Source organism: Siniperca chuatsi, linkage group LG20 (genome assembly GCF_020085105.1).
Source record: "Siniperca chuatsi isolate FFG_IHB_CAS linkage group LG20, ASM2008510v1, whole genome shotgun sequence".
Taxonomy (NCBI): Eukaryota; Metazoa; Chordata; class Actinopteri; order Centrarchiformes; family Sinipercidae; genus Siniperca; species Siniperca chuatsi.
The window spans coordinates 9,777,798-9,792,805 of NC_058061.1; the positions used below are offsets into that span (position 1 = coordinate 9,777,798).

Below are 15,008 nucleotides of genomic sequence, written 5' to 3' on the forward strand. Positions count from 1 at the left end.
GCACCAATGACTTTCTGGTCACAACGCTGAGGAGCCGCCTCCTCAATGAAGGCTTTTTACAACACTCTAATTCCTTCCTAATGTCCTTACCGGGGATGCAAGAAACGTTTGCAGACAGAGGCCTCCATAAGACATTCCCAGTTCACCCTCACTGCATGCTTGGCTTTACTTGATCTGTCTGGTGGCATCCTCCAGCACCTGATCCAGCTCACCACCAGGTAGTGATCAGTTGACAGCTCAGATTTTGTTCCATCCAAGTGTCCAACACACACAGCCACAGATCTAATGATACGACTGCAAAGTCCATCACTGATCTGTGGGCTCAGGTGTCTGGTACCAGGTACATTTATGAACTATGCTTTAACATGGTGTCCCCTTTGGACAGTCCGTGATTAGCACAGAATTACAATAACAAAGCATCATTGTGTTCAGATCAGCCAGACTGTTCCCTTCAATCAACCCCCTCCTGGCTTTTCTGTCATTGATCATTCCACAGAAAACTAATGTTTTTCCTCTGTTCAACATGCAGTCACATAGATGCAACTGTCTCACTCTTTGGAAAAGAAGCTCTGCTCATCATCCTTTAGCAATTTCCAAATATTTTTATTGTTTTCTTTTTACATATGAATGCACAATGGCAGATGTTATATGGTGATATCAGGTGCATACCCTCTATACTAGTACCTTGTGAGCTTTCATGAGGTCATACCATATCTCCACATCTTGTGTTGTAGGTGTTTTAAATGTCACTGAATATTGAAACATGGTTTAAGGTCTGATTTGATTCAATGTTATTATTTTGATGAAGACCTTTTGAGATCACAGCTCTCTTTTTCGAGGAATTAAATAAAAAGCTTGTTTCATTTGTTAGCTGCTTAGAAGCTGAAAGCAGATTACCAGCGTTACGTGGCAAAACCTTGAGTTAAGAGAAATGTCAGGCAAAATGATCATAGAATGGATCTAAAAACCCCTGGTGTGCTTAAATATTCATTTTTGAAATGAAACGTCCTTTTGAATCCATGTGCCTGACATTTTATGTTTAGTTATCATGTTGTAAAATGTAAAATGATCAGGTGTCTATGGATGTTATCTCACTAATAACCTACACTTATAGTGCTATTTCAGCTGCAACACCTGCACCATATGACCTTTACTAAACAAACACAGGATATTCCTGGCAGTGACCTAATTTGCACGCTGATTATCCCATTGATCAGGCATTTAACCTGTATGCAATAGATTACACTTACTCCCTAATCAATTTTTCATTACTTGCTGGTGATATTTATAAACTACTTCACACTAATCCATTAAGTAATAATGGTTTTATGATAATGATTTGGAACATGCATAGAGATTAACAAGCATTTCCCTTTGTGACTTTAAGTCTCAGATAACTGATAATGTTCTGTGAATTCATCTTGTTTTGTGCTAACACAATAGAAATGCTGTGAAGAAATATTTCTGTGAAAATCTACAAATACTGCGGAAGGTACATTGCCTTGGGGGTCGATATAAAGTGTCTTCTTTGTTTCGATTTCTATCTATTCTAGAGGTTCAGCTCATTTCCCTGTCATTCTCAGACTACATCCATATGTTCTTTCACCTAAGCTCTCGACAATTGATCAGCCTCTGAGGGAATGAAAAATAAGACTTCTTAAACAAATCAATATGGCAAAAAGTGTAATTATGAAGAGCATTGATTGAGATAAAGTTCGGAGGGGAGCAGTTTTTGGTATTGTCATCACTTTTTCTTGTTTGATTCTCACAGAGCCGCCCTGCCTCATTGAGCTGGAGAGGATCCAGGTGCAGGAGGTGGCCAAGAAGAAGCCTGGTAAATACGTTTATCATAACAGTACTGTGAAGTTCGTGATATATTTGATCGAAGATTTTTAAACCCTTCACTTGCATAGAAACACCTTTCGGACAGGAAATCACCACTTACTCATTTCAGATCCTTTCAAAGCCACACCACGCCATATAGTTAGCCATAAGCTGCACAGTCTAGTTAGTGTGTGCCCCCACACTCGCTCCGGGTCTCTGGGTATACTTACGTAACAAGGCGCCTGAAGCAGCAGGCGAGAAGCTGGAGGAGGCTCATTTAAAAGATCACAAGCACATGGCTAGGATTAGGCCCTAATCAGGTGGGGGGCGGGGGCAGCGCTGGCTTTGGGAAAGAGCAAGGCTAATGTGCCCGTTTGGCTTCCTGAGAAACCCCCTGCTACAGTATCTACCCAGCGTGCTCAACATGCTACACAGCTGCTTTTCATTCTTCAGCTCCAAACCCAGATATCCCATCCCCTGAAGCCCACTTGTCTCATTGCCTGTGTTTCCTCTAGTTTTCACAGTAGTCGCAGAGGGGGGGGATTCAGTGCTTGTTAGAGAACTTCACTGTGGGTTTGACAAGAGTGTCCCGAGGGAGGCTGAAACAGTAGAGCTCTGTCACCGAGGCTGTCACTACATTTTTACATGCCACTCTCACAGCATAAGGAAACACACTACGCCAACATACTGTATGAAATCACATCAACCAGCATATGCATGCTTGTGTAAAACAAACAGGGAAGCTTTCTCTGTCTCCGTGGTACTCTCTGCCAAAAATCTGCCCTGACTGATGGATCTTATCACAGGTTCACTAAGGTGTTTATGCTGCACTCATCTCAGGCATCAGCATGAGGCAGCTATGTGTGCTAAGGGTATAAATATTACAACAACTAGGCATGCATGTATGTGCATGTGTGCGTGCGTGCGTGTCCTTGCAGGGATGTACATTCCCAGCTGCGATGAGGACGGCTACTACAGGAAAGTGCAATGTGACCAGAGCCAAGGGGAGTGCTGGTGCGTTGACCAGCATGGTGTAGAGATGATGGGCACCAGAATCCGTGGCAACCCTGACTGTGGTAAGGGGGGGGGCATTTGGCAAACAGATATTTCTCACACTGTACACACTTGTTATAAGAACATTCTAAAGGTTTTTAGGACTCAAATAGGAAAATAAATAACAACTATACCCATTCAAAACCCCATGTTGGATCTCAGTATCAGAAATAGGACTGAAAGTAATGGTTGTTTTTATTAACAATTACTCTCTCAATTATTCTTTTGATTAATCAGTTAATCGTTTAGTCTATAAAATATCAGAAAATAGTGAAAAATGCCCTTCACAAGTTCTCAAAGCCCAGTCTTAAATTCCTTGATTTGTCCGACCAACAGCTTGCTTGATAATTATCTGTCAGTCAACTAATCAATCAATCAACTAATTGTTTCAGCATTATTACAAAATAATTCATCATGTGTTTATCCTTTTCCAGATGAAGTGGTGGGATATTCTGGAGATTTCGGGAGTGGAGTGGGTTGGGAGGATGAAGAGGAGAAGGAGGCAGAGGACAATGGAGAGGAGGCGGAAGAGGAGGAAGAGGAGGAGGGCGAGGCAGACGATGGAGGATACATCTGGTAGAACTGTCTGGCCCCACGCAGAGAGCCGAGTCACAGCTGCTGGCCTGTCTATAGGGTTGGCTCTCTCCTCACAGCAAAACATTTTGGGTTTGGACTGGGGAGGCATGGAATTGTGTATCATCCTGGTGGGATATGTGGTGCTGGTCAGGTCCGGGGAAGAGATGATGACCAGTTTTTGTCTTAGATATGTGTTATTGCTTCATTCTCCTCTCTGTTTTTTGAGCAACAGAGCTTTTTGTTTTGCTGTCCTGAAAAGCAGGACCCACTGACTACTGCGCCATAGGTAGCTAGTCCATCAGAATTCCTATCTTGTCCCACCGCCATCTATGCATATAGAGATTACCAGTAATTTTGTATTGTGTGAACAACTGCTTGAGTATTAGAGCCGCCATCCCACTGGAATGACTAGAGATCAGAATTTAAAGGAACAGTTCGACATTTTGGGAAATACACTTGTTCGCTTTCTTTTTTATGAGAAGCTCGATACCACTCTCACTTTAAATATGAAGCTAGAGCTAAGAGACGATTAGTTTAGCTCAGCATAAAGACTGGAAACAGATGGAAACAGTTGCTTGGCTCTGTAGGTAAGAAAGAAAGGTAAGAAAATAAGCCTACCAAAACCTCTAAAGCTCACTAATTAACATCTTATATCTTGTTTGTTTAATCCGCACAAAAACCAATGTGTTATGAAATGTTATGGGCCAGGCTCCAGCAAGTCAATTTGCCAGGAAAATAAATAGTCTGCAACATAACAGCCCGTAAAAAAGTTTTTGTACAGATTAAACAAACAAGATATAACATGTTAACGAAAGAGCTTTAGAGGTGCTGGTAGGCAGATTTTGTTACCTTTGGAGAGAGTCAGACTAGCTGTTTCCCCCCTGTTTCAGTCTTTAAAGCAGCTATAATTGAATAATAAGACAATGTGAAAACAATGTGACACTGTGTAAAGGGTCGCTCGTAGTGATGAACCTAAAGAGAATTATCACCCGAATCTGCAGCTCTCCTTGGCTTCACAGAGCTTTATAGTGAGTTTCAGCTCATTGTTTAGCTGTCTGGCCACAACTATACTGTTTTGGTTCACTCTCACGACTCTCATAATGTTGATTTAGCAGCAGCAGGCAGCTGTTTCCAGTGAAAAAGCCCTAAAAACCCACTGTACACTACATGCTCAGCACCAAACGGCAGACAGACACATACTAGCTGGTGAAAAAAAATGGAGCATTTAGCAGCTTAAGATAGTTCCCTCAGGAGTTTGTAGAGCCCAAAATTGAGCTAAAAAGAGAGAGAATATTGGACTTACATTCATCAGAAACACGACTCCAAATGAATGATAATGTTGCTCCATAACTGCTGTATGTGTAAATAAGCAACTGTTTGTTCGCCATATTAACTTAAAAGGTGAGAATATGTCAATGTTGGGTTCACAACCTGTTTCTGCTGCCTCCAAGTGGCCAAATACATCAGTTATTGCAGCTTTGAGCTAAGCTAAGATAACCGTCTCTTGGCTGTAGCTTCATATTTACCGCATAGACAGGGAGTTGTATTGATCTTATCATTTATCTCAGATTGATAGCAAATAAGCATATTTCCCAAAATGTGGAACTATTCCTTTAAAGCAGTTCAGTGCAATGTGGTTGTGTATTTCCAAACTGATTCTGTATATAAATCCAGTGTAAATGATCTGTGAAGCAAGTTTAGAGGATTCAGGGTTACTATGGTTTCAAGCTACCTTTATGATAAAGTTGCACCACAGCTCATAGCAGTTTTTAAATCTTACACACCACACTTTATGAATTAAGTGAATACACACGACTATACAGGACCTACATTTCCAGTTGGATTACTTTTATTGAAAACCTGTAGAATGTACTTTAATGACCCAAACTGCACCCACAGTAGAAACCACTAGTCGCTCTCCTCTGCTAACTCTGAAATCATGTCACAGAATGTGCCACAACTATGTTTTATTGAGTTTGCAACTTGAAAAATAGTATTTTGTGTTTATAAAAAATGTGTGCATTACTTGAAGTTCTGTGTGTATACTTGAATTCACATTGTAGTTTTTTTTTTCTATGAGAATATTGTTGCCATGTCTTCATTCATGCTATTGGTAGGCCAGACATTTGGTTGTTTTTAGTATTGCATGTTAGTAAATACGAATGTACTTCTAGGCTGAGCACTTTACTAATAAAGGCACTGGAGCCAAGCTGTATGTTGACTTTAATCTTTTCCAACTATTTCAGGGATGAAAATCATCAGACAGAAATTAAGTTGACTTTGTGGCTACTGTGCCACCATGTCACACACCATCCTCTATATTTAATGATGAGTATTTTTGCAACGATCCTGCTAGATAAAGAAAGGAACGCTGTGCTAAGGTGCCTGTGGGGAAATTAAATGAATGAATGAGATAAAGGCAAGTTGACTGTCCTCACTTTAGGAAGGTGGTCAGGAGAGGATATGTCTCACAGACTGCAGCGCTCGGCTGATGCATATTTTCAAATTGAATTGACTATTTTCAGTAACACCCCGGCCTACCTTACATGACGTATTTTGCTCATAAAACATAAGACGGATGTGTAAATATGAATATTTTGGAGCACAGAACTACTTTCTTATGAGCTTTGGGTCCCCCACCTGGTGCGTGAAGCACTGATTACTGAAGCTTATTACAGCTAAAGACCGCGATTACATCTGATTATGTTTAACAAGGCATTATCTAAATACAATTTCATCATCATCTACAGTCATGGAGTCTGCAGTGGAATACAAAACAAGAGGCAGTTGAAAGCTGCAAAGTCTCCTCTCAGTTGAGTCTCTGAGAAGCAGATGGGGATATTAGTTGGGGATATTTTGGTGCTCAGCTGCCACCTCATGCTGGAAGAACAAATTACAGCAGGTCAGCAAATGGCATACCACTTAATGACCACAATGTGAAAGACAATAGTGTCAGAAGGGATCTGGATGATAATATCTGCAATGAAAGGATCTGTACCAGTTTACTTAAGTACAATAAGCAATCCTTCAGTCACAAGTAAAAGTCCTGGCTTTAAATTATATTATATATACTTATATTAAAAGTAAACAAGTATTAACAGTAAAATTAACTCAAGTATCATCAAGAGTAAAAAAAGTGGAAGAAGTTTCTGTGAAGAATCAGTGTACTAATACTTTACCATGTACCTGCAATTTTTCAAAACCTGGATATACAAAGAAAGATCAAAAGCTCTTCTAATAATAACGCTTGTGTAACATTTTAGATAAGATCCAAAATGCATTGTGTCTTTGAGCAGAAACAAGGCCACATTTTCGAGATATACAAAATGTTCACCAAATAACATAGATAGCAGCCATATTTAATCAGTAGTGGAGCAAAAAGTGCAATATTTTCTTTTGAAGGTAGAGGAGGAAAACTAGAAAGTCTCCCAAAATGGAAATACTCAAGTACCAGGACCTCAAAGTTGAGTAATTGAGTAATTTATCATCTATCATGTAATTTATCATGTATAGTAATACATCAGCTGAGGAAATGTATCAATACTTACAAGACAATATCATTTATACACCATTTTTAAAAACAATGCTCTTGATTTTAGTTGAGTCTACAGCCATAGCGGTTCTGTGAGGTTGTTTAGTGCTAAGAAGTGCTAATGTCTGCATGCTAACATGCTGATGCTCAGCAGGTATAATGTTTACCATGTTCGACATCTTAGTTTGGCTTGTTGGACAAATCAAAATTTTGACCTGATGATGGCACTAGATGAAAAGTCAGAGCATCACCAAAGTTTTTACAATTCATCCTGAGGCGGACATGAATCTGTGAACCAAATTTCATGGAAATACATCCAACAGTTGTCAAGATATTTCACTAAAAGCCAAAAATGTCAACCTCATGGTGGCCCTAGAGGAAAAGTCAGGGGATCACCAAAGTCACTGGGACAAAACATGATTGCACCACTTGAGTTACTAATGACAGGTCTGAATAAAAAATTACAGCCTTCTGGCTTCACACTGGTCAATAGATAGGCTGCTAAGATACAGAGCCTATATAAGTGTTCACCTTGGACTTGTTTTTTTGTTGTTGTTTTTTTTTTTTTTTTTACATAAAAACACATCAGATGTAATTTGGATTTCCTTCTGACTTATTTTATTGGACTTTATTGATCACATCATAAGCATGTTGTTGGATTACAAAACAATGTTTTAATTTTTACATTTCTACTAACTTTCTGTTTTAACGTTAATAATTTTGTGTTTTGTGGTTGTATTCCATTTAGAGAGATTTGTTTTCACAAATGTGGGGGACGCCACAACAGAGCGAGGCACTAGAGGACGAGGCTCCCCCAGTCCACAACAGAGAACGACCTCAGTATTGTCCACTTTCTCCGGTGTCATTCACACTTGATTTTTTTTCTGTCAGGCTTAAAGCATGTAACAGATGCTGAGCAAATGTAATGTGACATGCCTTAAATAATGTAGAGGTGCCACTTAAGCAGTGAAGAGATAAAATGCTGGCTACCTTAAACTAATATACATTTAACAAAGAATACAAATGACACATGGCCAGGTGAGTCCAAAAAAAGAAGAAGCAGGTTTTATTACAACATTTAAACCACTCATTGCATAGATCAATCTTTATGTGTGGATGTTGTCATTCAAGTTGAAACTATTTGCACAGATAATTGCTGCAAATATTATTTCAAGTTACAGTCAGTTATAAATAATTTCAGTACTTCATAGTGTCAGCTAAAGGGCAGTTACTGTACAAACATTTACATCTGTACTATACATAATTTAACGACTGGTACAGAACACTGTTCACAGGAAAAGCAGCTTGTTTACATGCATACTGTATCTCAGTAAACACTCAAGAATCCCTGAATAAAATCTTTTTATCTCAGTCACAAATATCCCTGCATATATTAATAAACAGAATATTCAAAATGTTACCCTGTAAACATGGGATGCAGGAAACAGTAAATGGGGTACAGTGATGATCACATGTTTCTGTTCCCCATGATCTATTTCCAGCTTCTCAGAATGAGGATACAGATTTATACAGGTCATTGTAAAAATGCATGCATGTTTGCATGAATGGACTGTTTGCAAGTGCACTCTCATATCTTTTCAGATAGTCAAAAAGTACATTATCTGCAGCACTTCAACCCTGTTGCACAGCCTACATGCTGATTACATGTCCATATATTGCTCAGGCTCTAGAATAAAGGAATAAATAACAAAATATATATATATTATTAACAGGCTCAGAACTACATATATTCTTTCCTACTCTCAAATATAGTGGAGTAAGATTGTCTCTGCTACATTACAGTTGGTCATTCTACTTTATTGCTTCCTGACATTTTAAGGGCAATGCATTATTACAGCCTTCATGATATAATAAAGCAAGGGAAGCCATTAAAAGTCGTAAAAGTTCTGTATGAACATTTTATCTTTGAGCTCTGTACTAAACACCCCGAAGTCAAAGATAATGAAGACTTATTTCAATCCAACTAACACACTTCAAATCAGCTGCCTTTGATGCAACATGTAACATCACATATAGGAGAAGATGCAACTGTCAAGAGCAAAACTAAACAAGCCAATTCCATCAAGACACTGAATGTGAGAAACACATTATTCAAAGCAGACTCAGTTTATTCCATCATCTTTGCCTTTGTTTGTGGGACATGCATTCTTTTCATTTTTGGCTTCTAAAGGGGATTTGACGTTATTTTGGCTCAGTGCTCAGCATGGAAGATATCTTTTGTTGAAGTCCAATCTCTCTCCCTGCTAATCCCAAAGTCATTAGCAGACATTTTTGGCTATATGCTTTGAAGGCAGTGGCTGCGTAGCATTAGATTAAATGAACTAAAATTAATCTTCTGTATTTAGTTATTTGTCTAATTTTAAAATCTAAACTTGGCCATCTTAATCTGATGTCTGACAAGCAATAAACTACCCACCACATTTTCATCACCCACTTCTAATAAATTCCAATTAGAGCAGTTGGTCTAAAGCAATACTGCTGTATACATTATCTACATTCTTGCATAATGTATCACTGCTCATGTTACAATTCAGACAACTCAGTTAACTCTCACATTAATAACACACAAACACACACGCGCACACACACACACACACAGACACACGAAGGACAGTTCACCATGAACCACTTTTAAAAGTTTGCATAGAAACCTTTAAATCCTGAAGAAATGCTTTAATTATTAAAAAGAATATGCTCTTAATAATACTGCTTGAAATTTGGGCTGATTGACACTGGCAAAGAGGCATGAAGTCTTTGTCATGCTTCATGAAAATGTGTCAAGAAAATCCCTTCTGGTTAAGCTTCAGTCCTGCGTGTCAGTCGATGTACTGTGATAACCATCTGAAACCTTCCCCATAGCCTTGTCTTTTCAACACGCTGCACATGAAAATCTCCAGAGGTCGGACGTTCAGCTCCTTCAAAGAGACATTTCCCTGTCGATAACAATACAGATAAATGAGGACAACGGTCATCAGGTACCAGGATGTGTCCACATACAGAGAGAGATCATATTATTTATGTGAATTAAAAGAGAGGGTCTATGACAAGCCTACCTTTCCAGTAACTTGACCATCAAGAGCAAAAGCTCCTCTCAGTCCTCCTTCACTGATGGCCTCAGGACGGTCAATTTTATTACCCAACACCAACACTGGTACGTTGACTATGGTCTCGTCTCCTAGGAGAGCCTAGAAACACAAGAGCAGCACAGATATCAATCTACTGTTAATAGAAAGCAGTCGGTACTGCGTGGTGGAAACCGCTTGTAACAGTCATGTTCAATCTTACATCGAGTTCGGTCTTGGATTCTGTGAGTCTGTCGTGATCTGCGCAGTCTACAAGAAAGACGACTCCATTCACAGCCGGCAGGTAGTTCCTCCACACTCTTCGAGCTGTGACCAAAGGAAAAAACTGCTTGTGAATTAGCTGTCCTTGCAGCAATTCAATGATAGATTGTAATAAATTAATTTTTTTATATTTATACAACACCAGTGGTATGGTGGCTCACAGGTCCTAATGTCTAAATTAATAGGTTTTACTAAATGCACACCCACGCAGGTGTTTTCAATTACTTTGCGTCCCAGTGCATCGGCTCGGGAAAACATGGCCTGCAGTAAACTGATATTTCTATGGTAAGTCTCTGAATTGCAAAAGCATCTACTGAGATCTATATCAATGACACGGTGCCATAAGTGAAGGGAAACGACATGCTGTAACTTTTTTTTTATTTGAATTTGATTCTAAATGACAAATATGAGTTCACAATTTTACCATGAGATTTAGAATACTGTGATAATTATTGCAAAATTAACTTCATCCATTTATATATGGATACAAATATAATACAATACACTATAAAAACAGGTCAGAAAATAAATGTATACTTATACCCACCTGGTACTTAATTTATTTTCTGACCTGCTTTTATAGTGTATTGTATTATATTTTTTGCTAGTACTTTCTCCAGTGTGCACTGACGTAAAGGCGAGCTGCTGTAACAAAGAGTTTCCCTTCGGGGATCAATAAAGTATTTCTGATTCTGATTCTGATCATAATCTAGAGGCCTGGCACAACCTTTAAATGTCCACTCTATTTTAGGCTCAGAAGTTCCATTAGAGCTGATTTAAAACCCCTTAAAATGTAATTACACATTAGCTCTGTGGGGGCTGCAGAGACACCATGTGGCAGCCACGAGAACTGTGATTGGTCAACTTGCTTCTGTTTTCTCCAACATAAGTCTGATGTCAGTAGAGATTACTGATAGTGAAGGCAACATGGAGCAAGTTGACAAAAGGCTCAGTAATCTTATGCTTTTCAACTGACAATTGAAAACAATTGTAACAAAGTTGCATTTTGTGATCTAGCAAACCTCTTCTCCCTACAATATTTTCTTTTATCACAAATTCATGACAGAATTGGAACATGACTACTTCTGTGTACGGCAATCTACAGGTTAATCCTACGCTAAATCTTAAATTACTTTTACAACACTTTGGCTGAGAAGTACTCATCCTGCTTTACAATGTGATATTTCACAAAAATATGCTGTGGCAGCAAAAAGCAGTGACAACTACCTATTTCTATAGTGTGTCATTGATGGCAAAAATGGAGAAGGCTCTCACCTTGTACATGTCCTCCCAGATCAAATGTAGTAAATGTCATCCCACCGATTGTCAGCTCTTCAGAAGCTTTGAGAAAAAGAAGATAAAAATTACTTTTTTATTGGAGTGATTTTTTGGCCTGCAGTGAGAACAAGGCTGGAAATTAGAGAGTAACTCATAATACAACACTATCACGATATTTTGCCTAAATGATGATATCAAGCGATCTGGCACATATTGCAAGACAGTCATCTACAATAAATAACTATGTCTATATAAATGGGGAGGAAAATATACCCCCAAATAAGTGAAAGAATTTTTCAAAAAGAAGGAATCAATCATACTGTATTCATTTACTGCATAACAATGAAACATGAAACCAAAACACATGGAGACTTCAGCCTTTTATACTCTACTACGCACAAAAACATGAACATGTGCCATTATCTAAGTGTCAAACAGCCATAAAATGGCAAACTGCTGAACTACAAGAAAGCAGAACAGTATCGTTGAAGAAAACATAAAACATAATCATACTGGTGCCACAACATCGATAACATCATATCACAATATATCACAGTTGACAAAGTTGACCATATAACAAGCTGACCCATCTATGTTCTAACATGTCAACCCAGGATGGCACACTACCATCTGAATCTCTCCTTACTTGGATGCAGCGTTGGCACGTGTTGGCCAAGTCGGTCATCTTTCAACATGTGTAGGAGTGTTGTTTTACCAGCATTGTCAAGGCCCAGAAAAACCAGCTTCCCAGTCTTTTTGTACAAACCTGGAAGAAATATTTTACAAATGTATCAGAAATGACCCACAAATTATATGGGTGAAAGCCATGTCCAACTTAATCCTTGAGGTGGAACATAACCTATACAATAACATTGACTCAAATACTGTACTTGAGTTCAATTCTGAGGAACTGGGTACTTTACTACCCTGGCTACATTTCAGGAAGATTGTTTCATGGTTATATATTACTTTGTGGTCTGTTTCACATACAAAACTATGACTTTATTATTTATTTTGATTAAGCCCCAAATGGACCAAATACATTTCAATGCTGCCAACATGTCAATAATTTAACATTGAAATATACCTTTTCTTAAAGTGAACTACTTTATGATAAAGTATTGGTGGTATTGCTGCTTCTATTAAGTAGAACATTTTAATAATTTTCCATTACTTTTAAACCGTTGCAAAAATGCAGATAGTACTTACCTAAGAACTGTAAAACACTACTAAACCCCCTGTAGATCCAGTCAAATAAAAATGACATCTTTGACTGAAACAAGAAAGATGTCAGATTATTATTACATAGTACTGCACTGAGTGACCAAAAAAATAGAAATGCCTGCTTTGACACTGTATCAGTGAGGTGTTCATTCATTCTATTTTGTAATTTTTGAGCTCGTATTTTGTGATGATGTAGTGGATCACATTATTATTATGAGGTGTTTCTAATTGTTTTGCTCCTACTTATATGTAAGGAAGGTAGAACAAATATTAGAAACACCCATCAACATAATGCAGAAAAACATGCCATAGAATTGGGTCAACATACATCCAGTAGTATGTTAGTATAAAACTGAAGATTTTTAAATAAGTCAGTATTTATTTGCATAACAATAGACCTTTTCACAGCAAGCATTTTGGCTTGTCACAGCAGGAAAAGCACAGGTGTAACGATAACATTAAAAATGACTGCAATCCATTTAGCTTAGATGAGCTAGTTCCAGGATCCTTGGTATTGTGCATGCTGGCTCACTGTGGCTTACTGGGACACTTAATGGAACTGAGCCATCTTTAACTAAATTTGTTTCACCTGTGCTTTTCGTACCAAGTCAAAAAGTCGGCCGTGAAAAAGGTCTATTATTGCATTACATTACATCACTGGTGTTTTTAGTATCCTGGTCCAGATAACTGTTACGTGACACTACAGCTTCACTCACACATGTAGCAGGTGGCTAGCGGTAACGTTACCTTTAAGCAAAATGTAATGATCAAATTTAGCTAGCACCTCCAAATACCTGTATTCATTATTAACGTCTTCAGCTGTGATAATGAATCCAGCTGCTAGGACGCAACAGGTCAGATGAAATAATGTGTTTAGATTTAATTATTTGCTAGCTACATTCTCATTTAACAACGCTCCTTTCAGCTGTTCGTAAATCGCTTGCTACTTTGTAAAATGACAATTAACTTACAATCGCCAACAGTGCAATGTTTCAAAAACACTGAAGCATTTGTAACCATGTGTCTGTTGGTATTTAACTTGTTTCAGTGTGCTTAGTGAACCGACATAACGGTAGTGTTAACTAGATAACGCTTTTTAGCTAGTTAGCATTAGCATGTTTGCTAACGTTAAACCTCTGGTACTTTTCTAGAGTCTGATCTCTTGTACGTCAAGGCAACGTTTAAAGGACTACCGACTGCGCATAAATTGATTATCAACTGATGTCAGCCGCACAATGTGTTTTTACATCAAAATTTGTGTTAGCCGACTTACCTCTCGGCACAGCAGTCCAGCGCTAAGTAGTTTTGGTGGTCTCCTTGGAAACAGTCAATCAGAGTGCCGCTTTTTCTTCTTCGTGTTTTAGAATTCGGCGTTTGGCATCCAGTGTGTTGCAGTAGCGCGCTCATATGTCAAGTCAATTAAAGATAATCCCTCGTGGACACTGTTCTAGAAATGGGACCAACTTTATCAAGATGACTTATCACTGGAATAAATGTGAGGCAGCTCTTATAAAAGACTTTAGCTGAACAGGAAGTCTACCCCAGCAGCTGTTTTAAGCACAGATGTTGATAATGAAGTAGTCTCCAAATAATGCTTTAATGTCAGAGATGACTGATAACTTTTGTAATGTAGAAAATGAGCCCATAGATAGGACTTATTCATTAACTGGCCACATACTGAGGCATTATGGAAAGATTTGGAAGACTATTTGTAACTCAATGTCAATATATACACAGAATATGTCAACATCTTATTTTAATTCTGCAGCTCTCTGAAAAATTCCAAACTTCAATTTATTGTAAATCTTTTCCATTATTCTTGGCATAGTCTTCATTCAAGATCAGATACTGCAACAAAAAGCCAAACCTAAGATTTTCTCTTTAGGATGTGGAAACTTATCTTTGCTCTGTAAAAAATAAACATTATTAGTATTATTATTATAATTATTATTATATTTGCATGTTCTATCTTTATCCGAAAAAACCTTAAAAGTGAGGTAGCTCACTCTGTTACTTGGGAAACATCTACCAAAAATGGATTACCAGTATACATGTAAATGTGCTTAAAATAAATTAGCTAATTTTATCAAAAAGCTTTATTCTAGCATCGAACTGCATTACTTGTAAGCACATTTAGAACACAAAAATGTGAATTA

The 15,008-nt window shown here is 38.1% G+C and overlaps 2 protein-coding genes across 2 annotated transcripts in view; one reads left to right on the plus strand and one right to left on the minus strand.

Moving 5' to 3' along the window:
* Positions 1–4,593, plus strand: part of LOC122867363 (testican-2-like) — a 40,349-nt gene extending 35,756 nt beyond the window's left edge. The window contains exons 9-11 of the mRNA XM_044178064.1: positions 1,772–1,834; positions 2,763–2,900; positions 3,312–4,593. Coding sequence (XP_044033999.1) covers positions 1,772–1,834; positions 2,763–2,900; positions 3,312–3,457 — 347 coding nt within the window. The 3' untranslated portion in view covers positions 3,458–4,593. The remainder of the gene's footprint in view (positions 1–1,771; positions 1,835–2,762; positions 2,901–3,311) is intronic.
* Positions 4,594–8,028: 3,435 nt separating this feature from the next.
* On the minus strand, positions 8,029–14,235 carry sar1aa (secretion associated, Ras related GTPase 1Aa). Its single transcript, XM_044178065.1, has 7 exons — positions 14,126–14,235; positions 12,838–12,901; positions 12,275–12,394; positions 11,626–11,691; positions 10,292–10,395; positions 10,060–10,191; positions 8,029–9,939 (listed from the first exon to the last, which is right to left on the minus strand). The coding sequence occupies exons 2-7, from the start codon at positions 12,893–12,895 to the stop codon at positions 9,823–9,825; spliced, it is 597 nt and encodes a 198-aa protein (XP_044034000.1). The 5' UTR covers positions 12,896–12,901; positions 14,126–14,235; the 3' UTR covers positions 8,029–9,822.
* Positions 14,236–15,008: the final 773 nt, after the last annotated feature.

Excerpts from the sequence above, each read along its gene's own strand:
- sar1aa (XM_044178065.1), bottom strand. The coding sequence starts at position 12,895 with ATGTCATTTTTATTTGACTGGATCTACAGGGGGTTTAGTAGTGTTTTA. Across the intron at positions 11,692-12,274 it reads CGTGCCAACGCTGCATCCAA|CTTCTGAAGAGCTGACAATC; the intron begins GTAAGGAGAGAT and ends TTTTTCTCAAAG. Across the intron at positions 10,396-11,625 it reads TCTGGGAGGACATGTACAAG|CTCGAAGAGTGTGGAGGAAC; the intron begins GTGAGAGCCTTC and ends CTTTGGTCACAG.